Raw genomic sequence first — 25,135 nt, 5'->3', positions numbered from 1 at the left:
CTTTTGTATATTGATATCATATTTGGTAACCATACAAAGCTCTTATTTCAAGAATATAGGGGTTATTTTGCTGCTGCCTCTGTGCTGCCACGGGCCCCAGCATTAACGTCTGAGACTTGAGATGAGTAGAAGCAGGAGGTTATCATACCAGCAGCAAAGGCAGAGAGAGCCACCCCAGTGTACCTCTCTAGCCTGGTGTGCTGACAGCCAGACTCTTTTCCAGCTGCACAGACAGCATCAGTACCTGCTAGAAATATATAACAGAGATTTAGATATGAATATCTGTTTTCCGGGGGGCAGGGGGAGGGTATAGGGTTTGTACCCCTTTTCCTCTTTGTCACTACCAGTCCATATCATATGAATTTATTTTTCCTTTTAATCCTTATACCTTGTTTTTATTATTTTGCTAGCAATGCCACACACACACACACACATTTTTTTTTCTTGGTATTGATTTTTTACTCCTGCTTTTATAAAATTTCCTTTTATTTTGGATAACTCCAGTATCAGCAATCTTTGTAGGTCATTTCTTCACATTTGTTTATATGTATGTAATTTTATAATTAGATAATTTTTAAATGAAATTGTATTCATTAGAAGTTTACCTGTGGGGCTCCATTGAGGCCCAGGCTTAAGGTGATCTCTTTTATAGACTTTTTGCATTTGTTTCTGCCAGGCAGCTAAGGATACTACCATCCAACTAATACTTTAAAGCAGGGCTGTCAGACTCATTTTCACCCCAGGCCACATCAGCCTCTCCTTCAAAGGGCCGAATGTAATTTCAGGACTGTATAAATGCAACTGCTCCTTAACACTTAAGTGAGAGCTCAGCACGGCCACCGGGTAGAAACAAGGTGCCCGGCTGGATGAAACAAGGTGGAGTCAGCCCGCCGGCCTTGTGCTTGCCACCTGTGCTTTAAAGGAAATGTTCAGCTTAGAGGTTTTTAAACTATATATATTTTGTTGCTTGGGAACATGTTATGCCCTTATCCATAAAGCTTTTAGTAGATGTTTCTTTGCAGCAAACATCTTGAAACAAGTTGTCATTTTTGAAGATTTTTACTAAGAGCACTTTCTCAGAAATCTGATTCAGGCTATAGAACTTCATAACAATCTTTTAAGCCCTCGATTCTCTTCTTGTTAAGAGATTGTTAGAGCTGATGGTTTATTGTGGGCTTGCTGAGGAGACGTGTCAAAACTATCTGTGAGGCTTAGCAGTAAGATATTATACTTGGTGTTGCGTGGAGAAGAGTATATGAATTTAACTTCCTACACATTCATGTGTGCGTGTTCATCCTTTGTTACTATTCGTTGTAAGTGTGTGGCCAGACATGTCAAATTCTGTAGGTTTTATTAGTATATTTTGGTTTCTGTTTTAATTTCAGAATTTGTAGTTCTAGATCTGTCCCTGGCTTTAAAGAAGAATCTATTTAGTATGATATATATTTCTTTAATTTGAAATGCTAGAATCTGAGAATAAGATAAAATTATTTTTTTCATCTAGGTCTGTTTTCTTGGACTTCTCTTCCATCTGCAAGGCTTTTTTAAGTAATTTTGAGTGATTTTTAACCAGTGCCAAATTGGAGTTGGTATAGTTAATGATTTAGCTTTGAGCAATGTAACACTTATTACTGCTTTGATTATGTCTATAATTTAGGGAACAATTTTTTGTGATGCTCTCAATGTCTTGTTTCTAGATATGATACACCAACTTCTAAAAAGAAAGTGCGAAAAGACCGCAATAAACTTTCTACAGAGGAGCGTCGCAAGTTGTTTGAGCAAGAGGTGGCTCAGCGGGAGGCTCAGAAACAACAGCAGCAGATGCAGAACCTAGGAATGACATCTCCACTGCCCTATGACTCTCTTGGCTACAATGCCACTCATCACCCCTTTGCTGGCTACCCGCCAGGATATCCCATGCAGGCCTATGTGGATCCCAGCAACCCTAATGCTGGAAAGGTGCTCCTCCCCACACCCAGCATGGACCCTGTGTGTTCTCCTGCTCCTTATGATCATGCTCAGCCCTTGGTGGGACATTCTACAGAACCCCTGGCTGCCCCTCCACCCGTGCCAGTGGTGCCACATGTGACAGCCCCTGTGGAAGTTTCCAGTTCACAGTATGTGGCCCAAAGTGATAGTGTGGTACACCAAGACTCCAGTGTTACCGTCTTGCCAGTGGCGGCCCCCGGCCCCGTCCAGGGACAGAATTACGGTGTTTGGGATTCAAACCAACCGTCTGTCAGTGTGCAGCCGCAGTATTCAACTCCTGCGCCATCTCAAGCAACCATATATTATCAAGGACAGACTTGTCCCACCGTCTATGGTGTGACATCACCATATTCACAGACGACTCCACCAATTGTACAGGTAACTAATCTTGGAACCTCTCCTGTCTTCAGTTTATTGATGGGATGTTAAATCTGATGCACAGGGAAGTCCTGCTCTTTATCACTTTCATATATTGATCAATACAAGTAATGTGTTGTATAACAGATTACTCTAAAACTTAGCAGCTTAAGACAACAAAAAGTTATGGTCTTATAGCTGCTGTGGGTCAGGGATTCAGAAGCAGCTTGGCTGGGTGCTTCTGGCTCAGAATCGTTCATGAAGTTACATTAACCAGAGCTGTAGGCATCTGAAGACGAGACAGGGGATGGAAGACAGCGCTTTCAACCTCACTCACAACGTGGTTAACAGGCCTGGGTTCCTTCCCTCCACATGGGCCTCTCAGTAGGGCTGCTTGCAGCATGCTGGCTGGCTTCCCCAAAGCAAGAGAGACGAAGAGAGAATGACTTCTGGGTCACTCCTGTCGCTTTTGCTCATAGGTAGTGAATTACATAAATTTTATTCTGTATCCCTACGAAGGAGAGAACCCTCTGTCATGGTAATTGAGTTAGGACATAGCTTGCCCTTTCTTCTAGACTTAGCTTGCATATCATTTCTTTTAACCCTACATTTGTATCATCATGAAATTTGCCAGTGACTCTGATGCACTGAACCTAAGGATATTACTCTGGTAGGAAATAGTAATGTTAAATTTAAAAGCGCAAAGTGTACTGATTTTATATTTCAAAATGTATTTTTTCTGTTTTTTAATCAAGTTTCTCTTTTCCGTAAAACAAAGTGATGCATTTTAAGCTTAAGAAAAGGAAGAAGGTATAAAGAAAGCATCATCCTCACCACATTCCTATGTTGCCCCCTTCCCCATCATCATCGCTTCATCGTGCTTAAAGGTGACATGTGGATAGCAGAGACTCCGCTGAGTGTCCTGCACACATTACTTCGGTTGATCAGTAATGTTTACTTCTGTTAGTATTTTTGCACTAAAGCTGTATCAGAATTTTGTTCAAGAAGTCAGGACAAATGTGTCCTGCTTTAATTCCTAAAACCATAACTATATTAACTACTTTCATTTTTTATGATCTATTTAACCACGATTATATATATTATATATTTGTAATCTTAAAGACTTGAAGTTTTTACCCCATTTTTTCTACCTAACAGGATTCTTAGCCATTTTTCCAAATTATTCTGTGTTTTTGTGTGTGTATACATACATACAGATACATATATGCATGTACATTTTAATGGCTATATAGTATTGTTTCCTTATAACATCGTTTTTATTTTGGAATAGTTCTTTATAAAAGAATTTTTATTAAAAAGATCTTTTTATAAATAACACTGCACTGAACATTTTTATACTTCATTTTGTGTTTGGCTTTTTTTCCATGTTTGGCTTAAAATAAATGTTATAGTGCTAAATAAGGGTAGTAAGGAAATGTTCGTTATTGGTTATTAGGTATTGACTTTACAGAATATTCAGGAATCTTAAACAGATTTCTTAGGTCCTAATTTCTGCTGCTGTTCTGCTGTGTTCTTTATTGGACCAAGACATTATTTTTGAGTTTTTCCCTGAGAATGTGTATCACTGATAAAAGAAAAACAGCCTGCTTCTGTCCCATTCATATTCCTGAAATATGTTCTTAACCCATATGTTAGAGCCTAAGCAACAGCAGTGAAAGATACCCGTTTGAGACTCCCCAGTTGAGAGCTCACTGGACATACGGTTGTTCTTATAAAATAGAATCTTTGTGTCCACCCCGGTGAGCAAAAGACTTCTCTAGGGATTAGTTATGTGCAGCCCTGAGACTCAAACATCACAGTTCTACTTGTTTCCAGTTTTCCAGTCTTTTCCTACCGAGAGGTCATTTATTGACTCCCCGACCCAGGTCGTGGGCGCTAGAGTAGTGGGTAACTGGGCTGGGATGGCTCAGACTGCTCTTCCCTTCCGCGTGACGTTAGTTGAGCAGACACGATGTTGGTCTGTGGGTAATGAGAAGCATAGAGTATGTTAGCATAACCCATCGTTTGATGTGTGTCCTAAAGACAAGCACTTGGTTTCTTCAGTTTTAATTTTTTCATCTGCAGCATGAGCAGAATGCCTCAGAGTGGTTGAGGTTTACATGAGATAATGGATATTAATAATGATAGACATAAAACACCATTTACCTGGAAGGTTTTATTATAATTATTACTTAAACACTTACCATAATACTGAGAGAGTATTGACATTAGCTTTGCAGTGCAGCTAGTCAAGGTCATCTATCTCTGTCTGGCCTAAAGACCTGACCTCCAGGAGGAAGCCTTGGGGTCTGTGTCATTCAAGCCTAGTATCAACAATAACAAGATAGGCTACTGAGTTTATAAACTTGATAATGAAGTATTATATGAGATGATGTAAATGTGTGTGTGTGCATAATGCAGTATCTTTGACATGTGAAATAGATGTGTTATTAGAAGGTGACCATGTCATTTTTTTTCCACAGCAGCTTATTAAACATAAAAAGCTCAATTTTAACTGAGGGCACATGATTTATGGTGGTCTTGTGACATTAGTAAGTGATCTTACAAGTTATACTAAATCACATCTCAAAAAATTGAATGCTTATCGCTGGGCAGGTAGCTCAGTTGAGTAGAGCAGCATCCCAGTACATTAAGGTTGCAGGTACGATCCCCGGTCAGGGCACATGCAAGATTCAACCAAGGAACACATAAATCAGTGGAGCAACAAATTGATCTCTCTCGCTCTCTCTCCCCCCCGCCCCCCATCTCCCTCCCCTCTTCCTCTCTGTCTCTAAAATCAATTTCAAAAAAAGTGCTTAGACTGTAAATTTCCTCACTATAATATGTCAGTGACACAGATATAAAATAATAGTTATTTTCGTCCCCTCTAGAAGTGGGGGGCAGAACAACTATGTTTTCCCCTCTACAACATATTGGACCTTAGTTTTCTCTTGTAATTCCCACTGCAATTCACATTTTGAAGATATTTCTAGATAGTATTTATGTTTGCAAAGTTAGCTTTTGTGTAATTTCTTTCTTTTTTTTAAGACTTTATTTATTTATCTTTAGAGGGTAAGGGAAGGAGAGAGGAAGAGAAATATCAATGTATGGTTGCCTCTCTTGTGTGCCCAGCTGGGAACTGGCCTGCAACCCAGGCATGTGCCCTGACTGGGAATCAAACCGCAATCCTTTGGTTCACAGGCCCATGCTCAATCCACTGAGCTACACCAGCCAGGGCAACTTTTGTGTAATTTCAAGTTGCTTAAAGGAGAGAGCCAGTTTCCTACAGATTATCCTCCAGCAAATGTAGAGAGTTGACAGACACATGCTATTTGGATATACCTTACAAGTGTGTATATCTTCTTATTATTTCAGTGGGAATATAAACTGGTTTTTCCTTTTGTTGCTGCTGTTGGTTTTGGTTTTGGCATTGGCATATGATTGTCATCTGTTTTTGGATAGATACCACAGAACCCTGAAAAATGTTCACTTTCCCTTTACTTTTTGACAGTTTGAATTTCAAACACTATACCTCCAAATTGAAAGACTATGCCAACTTCGATGTTAATTATGACTTTATTAGAGCAGCTAGAAAAGTATGCATTATGAGTTTCTGCATTTTATCTTTTAGAGTTATGCCCAGCCAAGTCTTCAGTACATACAGGGACAGCAGATTTTCACAGCTCACCCACAAGGAGTGGTGGTGCAGCCAGCCGCAGCCGTGACTACGATAGTTGCACCAGGGCAGCCTCAGCCCTTACAGCCAGTAAGAACTCTTTTGGTTGATAAAATTCTCATTGGCTGCCGACTTTATCTTCAGAAGGTTTACTTTGTGTATTAGCTTGGTTTTTGTTGTTGTTGTTGTTGTCATTGTTTAGCTTGGTTTTCTTTTTTCACTCTGGGTGGGTTTTTTGTTTTTGTTTTTATTTTTATTTTTGTAGTCATCAATTTTATTAAGAGCCTGTACACCCTAAGGGAATGCTACTCAACCTCCTGCAAAATTTACAGCTATATTATTGATACATATTTTGCTTGGAGGGTCCTTTTTATTTGTAATTTAAGCAGACTGACCTTGTATTTTTATACTTTGCAATGGATTTGTGAAGTAAAAATTTTTTAGACCAACTATTATTATTTATGATACTGTATGATACCACACTAGACTCTGTGGACTAGTGTAGTACAGAATTGAATGCTCTGCTTTACGACACATGTCGGGCAGTGTGTACCGAGGGAAGCTTTTGGTATTCACCATATGTCAGAGGGTATGGTGAAATTTTGATGAAGTGTTTGCGGATGAAATGGGCAGTAGGAAGCTGGCCTCAGAAGCAGTTGAGAAAATAAACAGGAGAATAGTGTGATCCAGAATAGCAACTTAGAATACTTAGAATTCTGAAGAAGGCTCTTCAAGCATTCTGGTGAGTGATGGCTCTTAGACAGGTAGGGCAGTAAATGGAGATGGAGTGAAAAGACTGCATGGGACACATCTGGAAGACAGTGCACTTTCAGCAGGAGTTCCAGGGCTTGCTATGAGTTAGACCCTCCTGGGCATTTTTAATACAACCATAACATCGCATTCCTATTATTAGAAGTTAACACTTTCCTGAGAGTTGAGGATCACAATAAATTAAAGTAGTCAGAGGTTAATGTCATGAAAAGGTGCAGGTGAAGAGTTTGAGGAGGGATAGAGTCATTTGGAGGTGGGGAAATGATCAGTGATTTAGTTAAGTACTGAATGATGTAAAATATTAAGTTACACTGAAGCTTAGAGAAAAGAGGGCAAATAGAGAACTACAGGAATAGGTAAAACCCACACAAAGCCCCCAAAAAGCAGCTACAGAGAGATTCAGAGGGGGTATGCATGCAAAAAGCAGCAATCTGAAAGACCCATAAGTACTTAAAAGTGGACACAATTTATGTTAGCATGGGATTTTAGGTCCTCTTTAACTGCTCAAGCAAAGCTAAAGCTGGAAAAATTATTCTCATGTGTGTGTGGTTTTTTCAGCCTGAAATGGTGGTGACAAATAATCTACTGGATCTGCCACCCCCCTCTCCTCCAAAACCAAAAACTATTGTCTTACCTCCCAATTGGAAGACAGCCCGAGATCCAGAAGGGAAGATTTATTACTACCATGTCATCACAAGGTAAGAAGGTCTGTGTGGCACCCCCAGATCAGTGTTCAGTTGGGGAGAGAAGCTGCCAGTTTAAGGAGAGTTTTATGCAGTAGGTTGTTGTCATTGGCTGTTCATTGTGCTTGAGGGCTGCTAGGTTTCCAGAATCACATCTTAAATGTTATGTCGTACCTTAGGCTTTGTTGTTTTTAGATATGTTTTAGTGTATTTTTAATTTGTAAGGCTCTTTTGGAGAGAACTAAGAAGTTTTTAAAAAATGGTAATGATTTTATCTAATATTACAGATTTCAGAGAGGGGTCATGGGCAGACCTTTCTGTAAAAGGCCAGATAATATTTTAGGCGTTGCTGACCTTCAATCATGACTACACAATTCTGCCATTGTTGTGTAAGCCAAGACACTACATAAATGAGTGGACATGTCTGTGTTCTAATAAAACTTTATTTACAAAAATAGGCAGTGGACCAGATTTGCTCTAAATTTTTTTTTTTGCTCTAAATTTTTAAAATATCTTTTCAACAGACAGCTTTATGTGAATTTGTGTTTTCTCTGTGTGTCTGTCTTGTCGGTCTGTATTCATCAGTAGTATATAATCCTGTGTGAATTGTTCGGGTGCATGTTTTATAATTTGCAACTACATTTTTAAAAATTATTTATTTTTGGAGAGGGGGAAGGGAGGGAAAAGAGAGGGAGAGAAACATCAGTGTGTGGTTGCCTCTTGCATGCCCCCTACTGGGGACCTGGCCTACAACCCCGGCATGTGCCCAGACTGGGAATTGAACCTACAACTCTTTAGTTTGCAGGCCGGTGTTCAATCCACTGAGCCACACCAGCCAGGGCACAACTACATTTTTAATGCTTGCTTGTACTTTGTTGCGGGGGTCAGTAAACCATGCCCATGGACCACTTGTTTTTGCAAATAAAGTTTTTTGGGAACACATGCACACCTGTGTATTTAGGAATTGTCTGTGGCTATTTTTACACTACAGTGGCAGAGTATAAGAGTTGTGCCAGAGACCATGTGACCCACATGGCAAAAGATATTTAATCTCTGATTCTTTAGAGAGAGATGCTTACCAACCCTTGCTGTCTTTCTTATATGGCTATACCAAAGTTTGGTTTTTTTAACATTTTTAAATTGTTGTTTAAGTACAGTTTTCTGCCTTTTCCTTCCCACCCCTCCAAAGTTTATTTAAGTTGATAATTTATGTCTGTTTACTAGTAAAGAAAAATTCTTTGTACCAATTTAGACTCCCACAAAAAGTAAATAAAAGTGCCTTTTTCATCATATAAGTCTAATAGGCGTAAAATCTTAATTTTATTAATGATTCTTATTGAGATAAAATGTTTTCATTAGATTACTTGCAGTTTATTATCTTCTGTGAATTGTTTGGGGCATATACCCATTTTTGTCAGCATTGTTAGATTTTTAAAAAATAAATACTTTTTTTCTCCAGATTTTCTTTATTTACTTTTAGAAAGAGGGGAAGGGAGGGAGAATGAGGGAGAGAAAGAGCAATGTGCAAAAGATACACGGGATCGGCTGCCTCTTGCTTGCCCTCAACTAGGGACCTGACTTGTAACCCAGGCATGTGCCCTGGCCAAGGATCGAACTGGCGACCTCTAGGTTCGCAGGCTGGCACTCTATCCACTGAGCCACACCAGCCAGGGCCATTGTTAGATCTCTTTATCAAAAGTATTACAAATGTTTTTTGTTTTAATGTCTTGTGACATGAAAAAGTTTAAAGTTTTCATATAGTCAAATATTTTCCCTTTCTGTTTTCTGCTTAGAAAGGCCTTTCTTGTATAAAATACCTTTATAAAACAGACCCTCGTTATGTGGCCAACTGAAAGCATAGTGATTTTAACAACCATTGTTTGCAAATTGTATCAGAACTTTGTTCAATACCAAAGCAAACTTTTTAATGTACTACCACTTTTCCAAAAAGAAAAAAAAATTGTATTTATTTATTTATTTGAGATTTTCCTTAGCTAGCACTTTTTTTGAGATTTTCCTTAGCTAGCACTTAAAAGCATCGTACTTCCCTCTCTGTTCACCTGCTATAATAAACCCACAGCTGCTTGTGGGTCTTCGATTATAGTACAGTTCTTGAGCCCCCTCTCCTTTCTTTTAATTAGCTGCATTGGTCAGAGGTAAGACTGTTTTCATAACCTTCTGCAAAACTGATTGAGTACCTTTAATATTGCTGACTGCAGACTTGTGTGCTATGAAAGCAGAAAACTGGAGGCAGGACCAACCTGCCAGATACGTTGCTAGCTTCCCTTAGGCTTTAGACTTAGTAAATGGTTACCGTTAAAGCGTCCCTATGGGAGCTGACTTTTGACTCCTGAACATGAATTTTCTTACTTCCAGTTGTTACCTCGCAAATCTAGCTTAAAAAAATTTTTTTGTCTTACTTGTTTTCACAATAACTGTAAATATACCATCAGTTAATATGGTTAAGCCCTTCTTTTTACGGTCAGTTGAGAATATTTTTAGCAGAGGGCACAAGTTTTTAACCTCTACTTCTTTTGTGTGCTGTCAGTCATTAGTCCAAAGGGCACAACTACAAACAAAAAGGCTATTAAAGCAAGGAAGAACTTTTTCACATGCTCAAGGATTGTGAGGGGTGTATTGTGATTTATTTTAGTTTGCTCCAAGAACGTGCTGGGTATAGCACCATAGATCTGTTCACCTGCACAGGGATGCCATAGGCACAGGCAGCCACCCACTCCATGTACTTTTTAGGCTTTCCTGCATCTTGTTTTTTTGGACATAGGTGAGAAACAAAGCTGTTTGGCCTTACTGCTCTCTTTGACACCCAGCAGATGTTCCCACATCACTGTCTATAGGAAAACGGTGGGCTAAACAGTCCATCTCTGGGATAGAAGCATTGCTGCTGGGGAGATGTCAAAAGAACATCTTTGTCTTACGGAGCTAGCTGTCTTGTCCTGTGTCTTGTTGCGTGTTGTGTTTTACGTGTATATGAGCGGAGATGCCTGTGCCAGAGTTCTCTGTTTTCCGGCCATGACAGCATGGCTGTTCTTACCTTCTTCTAGGCAGACTCAGTGGGACCCTCCTACTTGGGAAAGCCCAGGCGATGATGCCGGCCTTGAGCATGAAGCTGAGATGGATCTGGGAACCCCAACATATGATGAGAACCCTATGAAGGTGAGTGTGGATTATGAGTGTTTCCTGATCATGTGGGAGTCTGCCATTTTGTAGGGCCAGTAGCCATGTAGTCTTGGGATTTTATCTTCCTTATTGTTCTGGAGTATTACACATGTAACAAATGCTGGGGTTGGGGCTGGGGGCGGCTAAGACATCCAAACAACACAGAAGTATGGTATGTAGAACAAAAAAATAAAGGCCCTTGATTTCTATGCAGCTGCTGTCCTTTCATTATACTTCCCTCTTGGACATAGTTAACTTTTAGTGCAGGGATTCTTAACCAGGAGCAGTTTTGCTTCTCAGGACATTTGATAATATTTAGTTATTTTTGGTTGTGATGTGATGTTTGGTCGTGAGTTAAAGGGATGCTACTGGTTTCTTTTGTTTTTTTAGCCAAATGTGGAAGTGATATTTTATTTATTTATTTTTTATTCTCTTCTGAGGACATGCTTACTGATTTTATTTTATTTTTTGTTTTTAAAGATTTTACTTATTTTTTTAGAGAGGAGAAGGGAAAGGAGAAAGAGAGGGAGAGAAATATCGATGTGTGATTGCCTCTCACATGTCCCCCATTCCAGACCTGGCCCACAACCCAGGCATGTGCCCCGACTGGGAATCGAACCGGCGATCCTTTGGTTCACAGCCTGTGCTCAATCCACTGAGCCACACCATCCAGGCAGGATGCTACTTGTTTCTAATGAGTAGAGGCAAGGGAAGCCACTAAAACATCTTATAATGCACAGGACAGTCTCCCCACAACAAAGAACTACAGAAATTTAATATGTCGTATGTTTTTCCAGGACCTTTTGGGGGAACACACACACAAATGGTTTTCTTTTTTTTCATTTTAAACACACAAATAGAATTATGGTAGACGGATGCCCCATGGGAGCCAACAGACAGAAAAGGCAAACTGAGGACCTGGGAACACATTGCTTTTTTACATGTAAGAGCGCCCCCACCGCCCTCGCCCTCCACCACCACCACCGTGGGTTTCGAGAATCGCAACCAGACCCCTTGTGGTGTGAGCAGACATTCCTGAACCCATGAAGTAGCCTGTTAAATTTTGGGGATCATAGGCCCCATCTGGTGTCCTTTCTGGTGCTAAAGGATTTTCACCTGGCAGTAAGCATTTGGTAAAGTTAAGAATACTTGGTTTTAAAAGTTTATGAATTTCCCTTACTGGTGGGGCTCAGTGGGTCAGGTGTCATCCCACAAACCAAAACGCCACAGGTTTGATTCCTGGTCAGGGTACCTGCCTGGGTTGCAGTTTCAGTCCCCAGTCTGGGTGTGTACAGAAGGCAGCCCTGTTGATGTTTCTCTCCCTCTCTTTTCCCGGCACTCCAAATTAGTAAGCACTCTAAAATTAGTAAGCACTGAGCATTAAAAAAATATGAATTGACCTTGGCTCGGTTGGTTGGAGCATCTTTGAGCATCAGCCTGTGCACCAAAATGTTGAGGATTTGACTCCTGGTCAGAACACATACCTAGGTTGTAGGTTCAGTCCCTGATCAGTGCGCATACAGGAGGCAACCAGTTGATGTTTCTCTTTCTCCCCCTTTCTCTAAAATTCAGTAAAAGCATATCTTTGGGTGAAGACTGAAAAAAACAGTTTCTGAATTACAGAGATGGTAACACTTAGGTGGGACTTTGGAGTCGGATGGTGTCCCCAAGGTCTTCATGGCAGTGTCCATCAAATGACCCTTGGCTCTGACTCTGGCTCCTGGTGTTGCTTGGCATCAGGCTTGAGTGAGCGTTAGCCAGTTTCTGAAATGAGTTCTCATGCCTTGTGCAGACCACAGACCAAAGAGGGGTATGTGAATTTCAGTACTTCTAAGAGTATTTCACTTTGTTTTAAAATTTCCATGATGTCAGTCTAGATACCCTTCATTTGATCGATCTTTCTTTTCTTTCTTTTTCTTTCTCTTTCCCCCTCCTCCCTTTCTTCTTTCTTTCTTTTTTTCTTTCTTTATTTTTTAGAGAAAGGAAGGGAGGGAGAAGGAGAGGGAGAAAAACATCAATGTGTGGTTGCCTGTAGCATGCCCCCTACTAGGGACCTGGCCCGCAACCTAGGCATGTGCCCTAGACTGGGAATCAAACCAGCAACCTCTTGATTCACAGGCCGGCACTCAGTCCACTGAGCCAAAGCAGCCAGGGCTGAACATTTTCTTTCTTAATCCCAGTTGTGCAGCACTCGACAGGACCGCAGATCTCTTAGACAGTGCTCAGTGGATTGTGCTCTGTAACTGTTTTTAAAGCCCTACCAGCCTCACCAAGTCAGAGATTAAATTAAGAAAGCATTAAAAATGTGCTGAATTTATTTAGCTTTCTGAACACATGCCTTATTCAGAGGGAAGCAGAACATTCCTGTTTATACATACAGTGCTTTTGCTGAGAGCCTAGCCTCTCATAGGACCGGGAGCCTTGAGATGGTTTTTACACCTCAAGGGTCTTTCTGTACTCTTTGCTGTCGCTGCTCATCCTGGAGATCTGCAAAAGAACATTTGAGGATGTGTTGAAGTTTCCTTGGCTTGTTCAGGCAATTCTTGATCTCTTGCTACATGAGGTCTTATTGTGAAGCACACCCACACTCTCTAGTACTGGAAGAATAACCACAAAAATCCCAAAGCAAAGCATTTGAAAATAGATTACTTGTTGGGTTTGTTTTATATCCTGAAAACAGAAGTTGATCTGTGTGTTCTTTTTTCCCCTCCCCTCCCTATTCTGCTTCCACAGCCACAGAAAGAAAGTAAAAAAATGGAAAGTGTGTAAAGCTGTTATAACAAATCAGAGAAAGTAGATTTGTAGCAGCCCAGAGCAAGGCAGTGACAGTCCTCCCTCTGGAGCCAGTCCAGAGCAGTCGTTAGTACCTTCATGCTGTTGATGGAAATGGTGGAGTCAGAACTGGGGGGCGAGTGAGGAGTAGAAAAAATGTTCTGCTCTAAGTGGCCAGCAAAAACATGGAGTGCCTGTAGTACCAACTGCAGTTTCTTCATCCATCAAAAATGACTGTACTCAAAGATGAATGCTCATAGTCTTTTTTTAATCCTCATATGAGGATATTTTCTAATGATCTGAGAGACAGACATTAATCAGTTGTCACCCTGTAAAACCCTTCTTTTTACAGTCAGTTGAGAATATTGCCCTGACCAGGGATCAAACCTGCAACCTTCTGGTGTACAGGACAATACTCCAACCAACTGAGCCACCCAGCCAGGGCAATGCTCATAATCTTTTCCATGGAAAAGTACATTTTCTAGCAAGGGGCTTGATGACTGGTGGTGGGCGAAGGTACAGGGCTGTGGCCTTGCATGGCAAGTGCTCTGAATGCCATGGCTGCTGGCGTCTCACTTCTCAGCAGTTCTTGATTAGGGGATCCTGGCAGCCTCTCTTTTGGCACTGCTGGAAGGGAGTATTCCCTAGGTTTGTCATCATCGCACCAGCTTGGACACAGTATCCTCTGTGTCCTCTCATCTACTCATCTGTTCACTGAGTCGGACAACCCATGTCTCCTTCCTCCCCAGTTCCTTGGTACCTCTTTAGTGTTTGCATTTCTGAACTGTAAGACACCAACCTCCAAGGAGCCTCTCTTGCATGCTGAGACTGTCTCCAGTGTAGCCAGCTCTACCTTTGGAGGGAAAATGATGAGTATTCAAGGGGAGTGGAGGGCCTTGGATGAGGACTGTGGTGTGGTAGGAACCTCCAGCTGTGTGGTAAAAGGTCTTCAGAGTGTTTTGCCTTTGTCCTGGAATCTGGGACTGTCAGAGCCAGGGAAGGGGGAGCTCACTGAGCCTCAGCCATGAGAGCATGGGGTGCGAGCAGTGTGGGGTGCTGAAGCTCAGGCAGGGATCTGAGTGGTCCAAGTCACAGCATACTCTGCTCTGCAGAGAAGGTGGCTCTGAAACAACTAGAGCTGTTTAGCTACATCCAGGATGTAGCTTTGAGTTAGGGTAGAGAATTAGAACTGGTTTATAGCAGTGGTCCCCAGCCTTTTTGGCACCAGGGACCAGTTTGCTTGCTTGCCCCCTGCTTACCTGCTGCTGTGTGCCCTGGTTCCTCTCAGGCCATGGATCAGTACCGCTGGTTTATAGAAATAAGGTCGGAGCCAGATGACAGGATTAAAACATGAGGTGGGAGTGTTAATAGCAGCCAAACTGACGCCAGGCCTTGTGCCATCACACTGAGTCAGGTATCCCAACTCGGGGAAAGAAAGGAGGCTTCTGGAACAGCAGGGCATCACTAATCTGACCTCTCTTGCCAGCATTGTTATGTTTTCTCTCTTATTTCTAGACCTCAAAAAAGCCTAAGACAGCAGAAGCAGACACCTCCAGTGAGCTGGCTAAGAAAAGCAAAGAAGTATTCAGAAAAGAGGTAAAGTTTGGTGGATGTTACTCAGCTCCGCAGGCTTGACCCAGAGCTCTTTCCTTTCTTGTCCTAGGTGTGCACAACTACTTGTAGAGAGTGCTGTGGGTGTTCCCTCATTTCTGTAATTTGACCATATAGTTATTATGCGGTGACACATTGGCCTGGTCCTTTACAGTTGGGTAATGAGCAATTTCATATCCATTATCTGGTTACCAGTTGAGGTAGGCAAGGAAGGAATTGTCAGTCCTCTTACACAGGTAGAAGAACTCTTAAGGTGCTGAGAAGGCAAGTCCTAGACAGAAGACTTGAGCTCAAGCCTTCTGGCTCCAAGTCCAGCTCTCTTGCTGTGTTATTTCATTTGGTGGCTGCCTGATCCTTATGGGATTGGAGAAAACAGCTCCTTTTTATGGTACTGGAATTACCAGTTATTAGGACATTAACCTTCCAGTCTGCCTCAGAGCATCTAGATTCTAAACTCTAGTCTTTATTTTTTTATGTTTTTTAAGATTTTTATTTATTTTTTAGGGAGCTGGGAAGAGAGGGAAAGAAACATCAATGTGTGAGAGATACATTGATTGGTTGCCTCTCACATGTCCCCAACCAAGGACCTGGCTTACAACCTAGGCATGTGCCCTGACTGGGAATCAAACCAGTGACCCTTTGGTTCTCAGACAGGTGCACAATCCACTGAGCTACACCAGCCAGGGCTAAACTCCAGTTCTGATTCACTGAAGGGACTCGTAGTTTGTTGGAGGAAATAGACTTGTAGATAATGATGGCATCTGTGTGAAGCGTGCACTGTGACAATGCTGGAGGCCACCGTGCAGGGTGTCAGGAAGGGCTATTGAACCAGGGGTAGGAATTGACTGGATAGATTAGGAGTACATAACTTCAGGCAGTAGAAAGTACAGAGGCAAAGGAAAGCATTGCCCCTTCCAGGGAACTGTAAGTCCCTGGGCTGCAGCACAGGGCGTGCGAGGGGCGTTAGGAGATGAGGCCGAACAGTATCTCACTGCTTCGTGTAGGGCCTGTGTGTTTGAGAGTGACAGGGAAACACTGTAGGATTTTAAGCTGGGAGCTCTGAGATGGATCCCTGACTGTATTTGGGAAAGTGAATTGTAGGGAGAGAGTATGGAGGCCAGGAGACCACAGAGTTAACGTTTAGTTCCTCATTATCCCTGTGTGAAATTATGAGCATTTCCTCTCGGCTAACTAGCAGCTGTTCATTTAGTGCCCACTTTGTGATATATCCTTGTTCTTTGCATGTCTGACGGGTTTGAGTTTCAGGGACAGGTAGGCCCTGCATGGGGAGCCCCGTGGAAGTTGCTGTCAGTGACCTCCTCTATGGTGGTCACTGACTGCCATAGATACTTCCAGAGGTCCTGTGCCTGAGTCTCTCGAGAGCCACTGGGTAGGACAGACACTACAGAGACAGCTCAGGAGAACGTTGGAAGTTGTATGTTGAAAAGAATCCTACCCTTGGTCTTTTCCCACCAGCTGTCATGCCTGCTTTTATTTGCTTAACACTACTATCGTGTGAATCAAAAGAAATGTAATGCTTACCTCCAGGAGCCAGAGAACTTAGCTGCAGTCTCTGTGCTAAGGATGTGACAAGTGTTAGCCATTCTAGTAGCACAAAGAGGAGCTGCTTTCTCCAGTCTCGGCTGCTGGGTCCCTCCTTGTAAGTCCGCTTTGCTCAGTCCATTCAGGGGAACTCTCCCTCTCAGGGCTGACCCCAGGACCTTTTCTTTCATATCCCACTGGTATGGTAGCATTCTGCTGTCTGAACCAGCCAACCTGAGTTGGCGAGGATTGGCTGGCTCTCCTTGCTGTCTCTTCCAGTTACTGCTCCACTGGAGTACTGAGCAGTGTTTTCTCTCCCTGCCGGCAGATGTCCCAGTTCATCGTGCAGTGCCTGAACCCTTACCGGAAACCAGACTGCAAAGTGGGAAGAATTACGACAACGGAAGACTTCAAACACCTAGCTCGCAAGGTATTCTCCCCAGCCGTGGTCTTCTGGCAATGTTCTGGGCAAACTGTGTACCTTCTGAAAAGGCCTCTTTCATAGAAAGTGGGTTTTTCTTGCCACGTGCCCAGGCCAGAGAAGGGAGGGCACCCTACTCGGGTGTAGTGATTCTCTAAGAAACTTCCAGAACTGAGCTTCCCTTTCTGGTGATCCCAGCACAGCCTCCCCCAGCCTCTCTGTATTCAACTCCCAATTTTGGTTAGGGGGCCCTGAGGCAGCAGGCTGGCCTTCCTCCTCAAATCGTTTCCACTCTGACTGGTGGCTGTGGTCTCTCTTCCCTGTGTCCTGGACAGCTGACTCACGGTGTTATGAATAAGGAGCTGAAGTACTGTAAGAACCCTGAGGACCTGGAGTGCAATGAGAATGTGAAACACAAAACCAAGGAGTACATTAAGAAGTACATGCAGAAGTTTGGGGCTGTTTACAAACCCAAAGAGGACACCGAGTTAGAGTGACTTACGGAGCCGGGGTGGGAGGACAGGTGAGCAAGCAGGACAGACTCTGGGGAGAAGAGATCTCGTGGGCCCACCCTGCCCCACCCTTCTGTCAAAGCTGTGCTACTGATGACACATCACCCTGGGGAGTCAAACCTGCAGATTTTCAACTGAAGGCCCCAAATGAGCCCAATCTACAACGAGTGATCCCTGGTCGTGAGCTGTTGGGGTTAGGGCAGAGACCATCGGGGGCAAGGGCCTAGGGAAGACCCTTCCTCCAAGACCCTGGCCAGGCCTGACCCCGCTCACACCCGGGTCTCCTCCTTGGCGGTGCTGTCGGCGCACAGACCCATGCGCATCCCCACCCGCAACCTCTGACCCTGATGATCTGTATTATATTTTAATGTATATGTGAATATATTGAAAATAATTTGTTTTTCCTGGTTTTTGTTTGTTTTTTGTTTTGCTTTTAGCCTTTATGTGCTAGGATCACAGGAAGACTTTGTAAGGATAGTTTAAGTTCTCCTGCAAGGTTTAATTTGTTATCATGTAAATATTCCAAAGCAGGCTGCCTTGTGGTTTTGGCCAGCCTTGTGCTATGTTGATAAGATTGATTTACTGCTTAAAATCACTTTACTTTATCCAATTTTTACTGAACTTTTTATGTAAAAAATAAAATTAATTAAAGAACTTGGCATGTGTGTTCCCTAAGAGCTAGTTAAGCATGTTTGTATATAATGATGTTACTGGAGATAGGAGCTACGGTGGCTATAAGTGTGTGAAGTCCAGAATTTGCCCTTGAAATTGGGGGTTGTCACAGGCCTTGTTCTCCACAGGTCCCACCAGGACTGAGGCAGAATCTGCCAGATGACTGACACCTGTGAGCTTGGGCTCTGGTAGCCGTGCTCAGGGGCAGGGTCAGCTCACAGGTGCATTCCACAGCAAAGAAAGGACTGCAGTCTTTATCGGCACCGGGCTCTTTGCTAATAGGTCAGTCGAGAGAAAGGCGTGTCTTCCCCTGTATACTCCTGGCTGGGGAGCGGCACTGCCAGTCCTCCCTTCCTGAGACCTGAGTTCTCCATGGCCCCTGGGATGCTCATCTGATGTTTTGGTTCCCTGACCTTCACTGCACCGCCGGACACTGGGCTTGGACACTAGACATAGGACAGGGGAGGACCCCTATTAAGGGGCACAGTGCACAGGCTGTGATGCGAGTGGATACCTCCTGGGGAATGCAGGGCCCGGTGGAGAGACATCACACACACACGCCCTTGTCTGGGCAATAAGGAGAGCCAGAGGCTTCGGGCCAACCTGGGGGCCCATCTTCACAGAGATTGGTTCCATCTCTCCTTCACTGGGCTTATTTTGCTCACCACAGCAATGCCCCTGGGGAAGACGCTGAGGCCCCCCCAAGTCTTTGGAGGGTGGATAGCAGTTTCCAGCGTGCACTGCCTGCGGGCTCCACACCGGGCACTCAAGTGCAGGTGTGCTCACTTGGGCCTCACGACCCTGGGTTGCAGGAATCAACCCTATTTTATTTTAATTTTAAACATACATTTATTAGTTGAACATCTTCTACACACAACATAAATGGTTTAAGATTTTTGAGGCCCTGGCTGGTGTGGCTCAATGGATTGAGCACTAGCCTGTGAATCAAAAGGTCTCGGTGCAATTCCCAGTCAGCACAGGCCTGGGTTGGGGGCGAGGTTCCCCAGTTGAGGGCGTATGAGAGGTAAACTGATGGGCATCCAATGATGTATCTCTTGCACCTTTTAAAAAATATATTTTATTAATTTTTAGAGAGGGGAGGAGAGGGGGAGAAACATCAATGTGTGGTTGCCTTCTGCACCCCCTACTGGGGACCTGGCCCACAACACAGACATGTGCCCTAGACTGGGAATTGAACCAGCGACCCTTTGGTTCACAGGTTGGTACTCAGTCCACTGAGCCACACACCAGTCAGGGCTCTCTTGCACATTGATGGTTTTCCCCCTTTCTCTAAAAAGCAAAGAAATAAAATCTTAAAAAAGATTATTGAGTGGAAAGGAATTGAGGTCTTACGAGTCTGCAACATTGCTACATGTTTTCTGAAAGTTATTTAACTGAGCCTTTTAGGATCCCTGACAGCTGCAGACAGACGGAAAAGTGGAAGAATCTATTATAAAGTCATAGTCATTAGACATGCTTGCTTGAGCACATTAGGGAGCATTTCTTTTGGGGGTGGGTTTGCGTGCAAGAGTGTGGCTGGATACACTGCTGCTTACAACCAGGACCAGCTCACGGTTTTAACCCAAGGCTCCAGTTTCAGATTTCCCAAGGAAGTCTGGACAGCCTTCTACTAAAGGGTGGTGACCTGCCGCATTTCAGGTAGGACGCCTTTGAAAAGGAATTTCATTTTTACCTCCCTGTTTTGTTTTGTTTTTTCAAACTCTTTCCCCTTTCCACACACCTTGACACCTTCAGGCTCCAGTCCCCTCAGTGGTGACAAGGGCTAGCAGCTCATTGAGAGCCGACTTGTGCCACTCGATGCAGGATTTCACACGCACCACCAAGCCGGTGCTTGCTCACGCTGTGGCCAACTCCCTGCTGAAGTCGGTGTGATTTCTCTGGAGCTGGTCTGATGTTAGCTGAGGGAATGCTGAGTCATTCCTGCTTTCTTTCCTGGGTTATCATTGCCCAAGGGTCATCTCAGGAAAAGACTGATGGTTTAAGCAGACCCGGTAAACTCTGGGGAACAGCAGCACCAGCAGCCTGAGGAGTCTGGTGATCACAGAGCAGCCAATCCATCATCCCAATCAGCCAGGGGACAGGACCTACCCTGGCCCCTGGACCACCACTGGATCCCACATCTCCTGAGTTTGGGCGGCAGATACCAGGAGGGTAGCTATTGTTCCTGCGTAGGCAGAGCCTGTCTGCTGTAGCAGCCTTCTCCTAAAGCACGTTAACCAGCCTGCCTGCCTCTTTACGTACATGTGGGCTGCAGGTGGTTCTGCTATAGTTGTCCGGTCCACCCCTTGGGTGGATGGGATGACCTCCCTGCCCTTGGCGTGTGTAGAAATCACATAAGCAGCAATGGAAGCATGTTTTCCCGCCCTCTCCTGCGTCTGGAGTATGGGCCTTGGGAGGAGAGCCTTTTCTTCCCTCTTCTCATCCAGAGGTGACCAGAGGCCCTCGGAACCAGCCTTCCAGGACCAGTCTGCCTCTTGCCTCCTGCCTAGAGGGGCAGGCCCCCAGCCTCCCCTTGATGATTGTCACTGGTCGGGAACACTGGCTCACCCTGGGGGTCTGAGGTGAGGGGAACCAACTGAACGTGCCATTCTATCATTTCCCAGCTCAGGAAGCTAAGGTCCAGAAGGCAAAGTAGCTCCCTACCACGATCCAGCCAGCGGATGGCAGGTGCAGGATGTGAACTGCACTCTGCTGCCAGAGCTCATGCATTTTCTCCGGGAACACACTGCCTGCTGGCCCGAGTGCTCCTCCCATGACTTTGGGACTGTGTCCTTTTTCTGGGCCTCTGCCCCATAGCCTTCTCACAGGCCGAGGAGCCAGAGAGAACCAGCACAGCAATCCAAAGTTGCCTTTAATATGGAATACACAAGAAGGAACAACAGTGAAGGCAAAGGAGGGGAGGTGGAGTGGGGACCAGTCACGGCTTGCTACCAACTCGCCCCGTATCCTGGTCGCTGTCTCCAAGGAAGGTAGGGCAAGGGAAGGTGTGTAGTGGCTGGACCCTCTGTGTCCACCAGGACAGAGCAGGCTGAGCCCACCAATGTGAGGAAGCCCATGAAAGAGAAGGCATGTGAAGTGGGCTTGGTAGGTAGCACCAGAGCCTGTACCCCAAGAGGCCGGGCTGCTGAGGTGTGTCTCACACCACACAGCAGCCCTCCGGTGGGAGGCCGAGGATCCGGACCACGTCCTCGCGGCCCATGGCAGCCAGGGCATCCTCTAGCACCCCGAGGGTAGCACCACTGCCTTCCTGGACAGCCCAGTCCCTCAGCAGAGAGGAGGCAGGCACCTGGCTCCGGGCCATGGTCTCCACAGCCTCAGCCTGGTAGCCCAGGCGGCCTGCCAGGCCCTGCCAGCCCTTGTCAGGTTCTCCTGACCCTCCCAGGAGCCGCTCCACTTCCTCTTGCTGCTGCCGAGGGAGGTGGAGGTAAAGCCGGCAGCCAAGCTCAGGATGTGGCCCTGGGGTGGGAGATAGGAGGGGCAAATGAGGATCTGATGGGCTGGGTAGTGGGCAGAGCTAGGTCTGAAGGACCAGATTGGGGAAAGGGACTCACCCTGGCTGGGGACACAGGACTCCCGACCGCTAGAGGAGTCCCGCAAGACACTGCTGTCCCCATGCATCTGGTCCCTGTCGAGGGCCCCCAGCTCTGCAGTCCGAGCTTTGGCCAGCTCTTGTCTTTGTTTGTGTGAGCGCCAGCTGTGGGGAGCAGGGGGGATCTGCCAACCTGCTCCAACCCTTCACTGCGACAGAGAAGGAGCTGGCTGGGAGTTCAGATGAGAAGGGGGTGCCACAGGGCAGTACCCAAGCCACCTACCACTTGAAGGCCACGTAGGCAAGCAGACCAAGGACCACAGTGGCCAGGAGAGCACAGTAGACAGGGATGATGCTGCCTGAGGCCTCTGGAGGCTCGGAGGGGGAGGAGGTATTAGGGGCCAGGGCTCCCCCTGCCCCTGTCCATGCTCCTTCCCTATCCTTCCCCCTCCAGGTCTTATCTGCAGGGGGCGGAAAAAGAAAGACTGGGTCAGGGGCAAGGAATCAAGACTAGGGTCCCTGGGCAGCCTCACTGAGACTTTGCTGTCGAAAGATCTGAAACAAGGGTGCCTACTCTAGTCAAAAGCTCATACCACAGTATCAAGAACTGACTGACCTGTTTTCCGGGCTCCTCTCCCATAGCTTCCTCCTTTGCTTCCCATTCTTGAACACCTAGCCTTTCCCAGAGGTACCCTCTCCCAGACTTCCAGATGCCTGCACTTGCTGTTCTACTTTCTCTGTCAAAGTGGCAGGAATCTCCCATTCTGAGACACTTCCTCCATCTCTCCAGTCTCTATCCTGCCTCCTGCTGTCTGCTGTGGCACTGAGCTGTGTCCTGTTTTCCCAAGTCTGGACTGCAAGAGCTCCCTGATTCATGTTGGTCCCTGTGGGGATCTCTGTGCACAGGAGACCTTGTAAATTTTGCAAAATAAAGCTAAACTGGGCCCTTGCCAGGGAGCTCAGTTGGTAAGAGCATTGCCCAGATAAGCCAAGGTTGGAGGTTTGATTCCTGGTCAGGGTACGTACAAGAATCAACCAGTGAGTGCATAAACAAGTGGAACGACAAATGGATGCCTGCGTGTCCCTCCCTCTGTCTGTCTCTTTCTCTCTCTCTCAAATCAATTAAGCCCTGGCTGGTGTGCCTTAGTAAATAGAGTGCCAGCTTGTGAACTGAAAGGTCGATGTTTTGATCCCCTATCAGGGCAGATGCATGGGTTGTGGGCCAGGTCCCCAGTTGGGGCCACGTGAGAGGCAAATGATGATGTATCTCTTGCACTTCGATGTTTCTTTCTCCCTCCCTTACCCTCTCCCTAAAAATATATTAATTAATTAACTAATTAATTAGAGCTAAACTGGAAAGCAAGTAAATGCTGCTGCTTAATTCTTTCTGCCTGCAGGTCAGCTGTTCTCACAATCCAGAACAGGCTAGGCACAGTGGACAGGAACTCCAGAGCCTGTGACTGGACTTGTGTGTGGCCTGCCCAGCCGGGATACCTTCCATTCTACTCAGTGCCCCAAATCTGGATCGAGAGGTGCTTACCCACATGGACCAGGCCTTCCCTGTGGCTGGAGTTGTGCAGCATCTCTCTGCCAGCTGGTAGTGCTCCCAGGGGCTGCATCTCTTGGGAAAAGGTTCCAACTGTCATGGGCAGTGCCCAGGCGAGGGAGCTGGGAGACTTCTCTAAGTCCAGGAGCTATATGTAGGGAAGTGGGGGACACACCTCAGGCCTGATGCCAGGAGACCCTTGAAGTAGTCTATCCCCCTCTCCTAGCTCATTCCATCCTGATGAACTCCAGGGCTGGGTGCCCCTCCCACCCCCACTCATCTATCTGAACCAGTTCCTCTTGTGGCAGATGGAGTGGGAGTGACAGAGCTGCCCCAGCTGGCTGAGCTGGAGGAGCCAGTGTGCAGGTAGAGAGGAAGAAGGGCAGGCTGGCAAACCTAAGTACAGGGATGGGATGGAAGGACCAGGAAGATGCCCACCCCAATCTCAAAACCAAGCCAGAGACTTGCTGGCTGGTATCGGATACTCCCTGAGACTTCTCATCACGAGCCTAGGACCCCAACTCCTAAGCCTCCCTGGAGTGACTATGTTGTCATTCCTGTCTCCATGATCAATGTCCAGCCCTCACCTCCTGCTCCGAGACTAAACTGCAGGGTACCTTGGGGTCAGCAAGGGCAGAGGACATATGGGCTCAGAGGCCAGAAAGCTGAAGGACAGAACCACTCAGTTCAGGTCCCATCTGGACCTATAGGGCTGTTCCTGCTAGGACCCACTTCCTGCGGCCTGGCAGGGAGGGACCCAATTCTGGGCTGAGGAGGGATCTTGTCCGGAAGAGGAATGGAGAGACATGGGGGAAGTCCCTCCAACTCCCCAATGTCCACAACTCTGTGGCTGGCCGGTCTACTCCAGGGACTCCAAACTCACTTCCCTGCAGGGGAAGGCCGTGTGCGCATGTTTATGGTAAACTGCACAGTTAGCATGTAGGTCTGGGACAGAGGCTGCCTGCCGTGGCCCTTGCCACGTGTCAGGTGTGTGTGTCATGGCATGAGGGGCCATTCTGAGATGCTGGAGGGGAGGTGGGTGAGCCTGTGACCAGCTTGCACAGAGACAGCCAGACCTCGTGTCCGCCTGACCCACCCAGAGCTGCGGGGTTGGGCCCTCTACCGCCCCACATCACACACCCGTCTCCGGGCCCACCAAACACACACACACAGTGCAACGCCCCACACACCCACGCGAACCTGGGTTCCCACACCCAACCCAACACAGGCGCTGCACCACAGTGGACAACACAAGCAGGATCGCGGGTCTCGCGGTAGGGTGCAGAGAGGCAGCTCTCAGCTCCCTCCGTCCAATACCCGGGGCTTTGTCCCCAACCCACTCCGGACCTGTGACGGCTGACCCTCCACAGGCCCCAAGATCCGCTCACCCTGGCGGGCCGGGGGCCTCTGAGACTCGAGGCTAGCCTTGGGCCTTCTGGGAAGACGACTTGGAATCCCAGGGGAGGCCGTTCCGGCACTCGAGACCAGAGAGGCCGAGCAGGGATGTGCACTGAGCAGGCAGGCAGGGCGGTCCCGGGAACTCTGCGGCCCCGGCCGCTGCGTGAGGGGCCCGCGGGGGCGGAGTGGAGGGGCGCGGCTGCCACGACCTCACCCCGCCCCGCAAAGGAACGCGCACGCGCGCCCACCTGACGCCAGGCCCCGACGGCAGGAGCGCCTGAGTGGCGTGCAGCCGTGAGCTTGTGGAGGGCCGCGTGGGAACACGAGCCAGGAAGAACGACCGGCGGGTCCTCGAGGGACGGGGCGGTGCGGCTGTGGAAGCCGAGGCCAGTTGGAGGGGACGAGTCGCCCAGAGGGCTCCTGACCAGGGCCAGCTGAGACGCCGCGCGCAACACACC

The 25,135-nt window shown here is 46.3% G+C and overlaps 2 protein-coding genes across 4 annotated transcripts in view; one reads left to right on the top strand and one right to left on the bottom strand.

Moving 5' to 3' along the window:
* Positions 1-18,169, top strand: part of SETD2 (SET domain containing 2, histone lysine methyltransferase) — a 105,946-nt gene extending 87,777 nt beyond the window's left edge. Inside the window, exons 15-21 of the mRNA XM_037030564.1 lie at positions 1,698-2,367; positions 5,978-6,112; positions 7,352-7,491; positions 10,539-10,650; positions 14,941-15,021; positions 16,907-17,008; positions 17,335-18,169. Coding sequence (XP_036886459.1) covers positions 1,698-2,367; positions 5,978-6,112; positions 7,352-7,491; positions 10,539-10,650; positions 14,941-15,021; positions 16,907-17,008; positions 17,335-17,496 — 1,402 coding nt within the window. The 3' untranslated portion in view covers positions 17,497-18,169. The remainder of the gene's footprint in view (positions 1-1,697; positions 2,368-5,977; positions 6,113-7,351; positions 7,492-10,538; positions 10,651-14,940; positions 15,022-16,906; positions 17,009-17,334) is intronic.
* Positions 18,170-21,037: 2,868 nt separating this feature from the next.
* LOC118976172 (death domain-containing membrane protein NRADD-like) lies at positions 21,038-24,908 on the bottom strand. Of its 3 annotated transcripts, XM_037030523.1 has the most exons (6): positions 24,668-24,757; positions 23,867-23,944; positions 23,274-23,427; positions 22,017-22,194; positions 21,756-21,898; positions 21,038-21,660 (listed from the first exon to the last, which is right to left on the bottom strand). In XM_037030523.1, exons 2-6 carry the CDS (start codon positions 23,921-23,923, stop codon positions 21,341-21,343), a joined length of 852 nt encoding a protein of 283 aa, XP_036886418.1. In that variant the 5' UTR covers positions 23,924-23,944; positions 24,668-24,757; the 3' UTR covers positions 21,038-21,340. The 3 variants fall into 3 exon arrangements, with proteins under 3 accessions (XP_036886418.1, XP_036886420.1, XP_036886419.1); XM_037030525.1 differs by lacking the exon at positions 23,867-23,944 and having other exon boundaries at positions 24,668-24,908; XM_037030524.1 differs by lacking the exon at positions 24,668-24,757 and having other exon boundaries at positions 23,274-23,354; positions 23,867-23,945.
* Positions 24,909-25,135: the final 227 nt, after the last annotated feature.

This window comes from Sturnira hondurensis, unplaced genomic scaffold, assembly GCF_014824575.4.
Source record: "Sturnira hondurensis isolate 20B ecotype Veracruz unplaced genomic scaffold, ASM1482457v3 Scaffold0020787, whole genome shotgun sequence".
Classification (NCBI taxonomy): domain Eukaryota; kingdom Metazoa; phylum Chordata; class Mammalia; order Chiroptera; family Phyllostomidae; genus Sturnira; species Sturnira hondurensis.
The sequence above is the reverse complement of the archived record's forward strand: the minus strand, read 5'-3'. Positions and strand labels throughout refer to the sequence as shown.

Excerpts from the sequence above, each read along its gene's own strand:
- LOC118976172 (XM_037030523.1), bottom strand. The coding sequence starts at position 23,923 with ATGTCCTCTGCCCTTGCTGACCCCAAGGTACCCTGCAGTTTAGTCTCG. Across the intron at positions 23,428-23,866 it reads GTTTAGTCTCGGAGCAGGAG|CTCCTGGACTTAGAGAAGTC; the intron begins GTGAGGGCTGGA and ends CCCTACATATAG. Across the intron at positions 21,899-22,016 it reads GCCTACGTGGCCTTCAAGTG|CTGGCGCTCACACAAACAAA; the intron begins GTAGGTGGCTTG and ends TGCTCCCCACAG.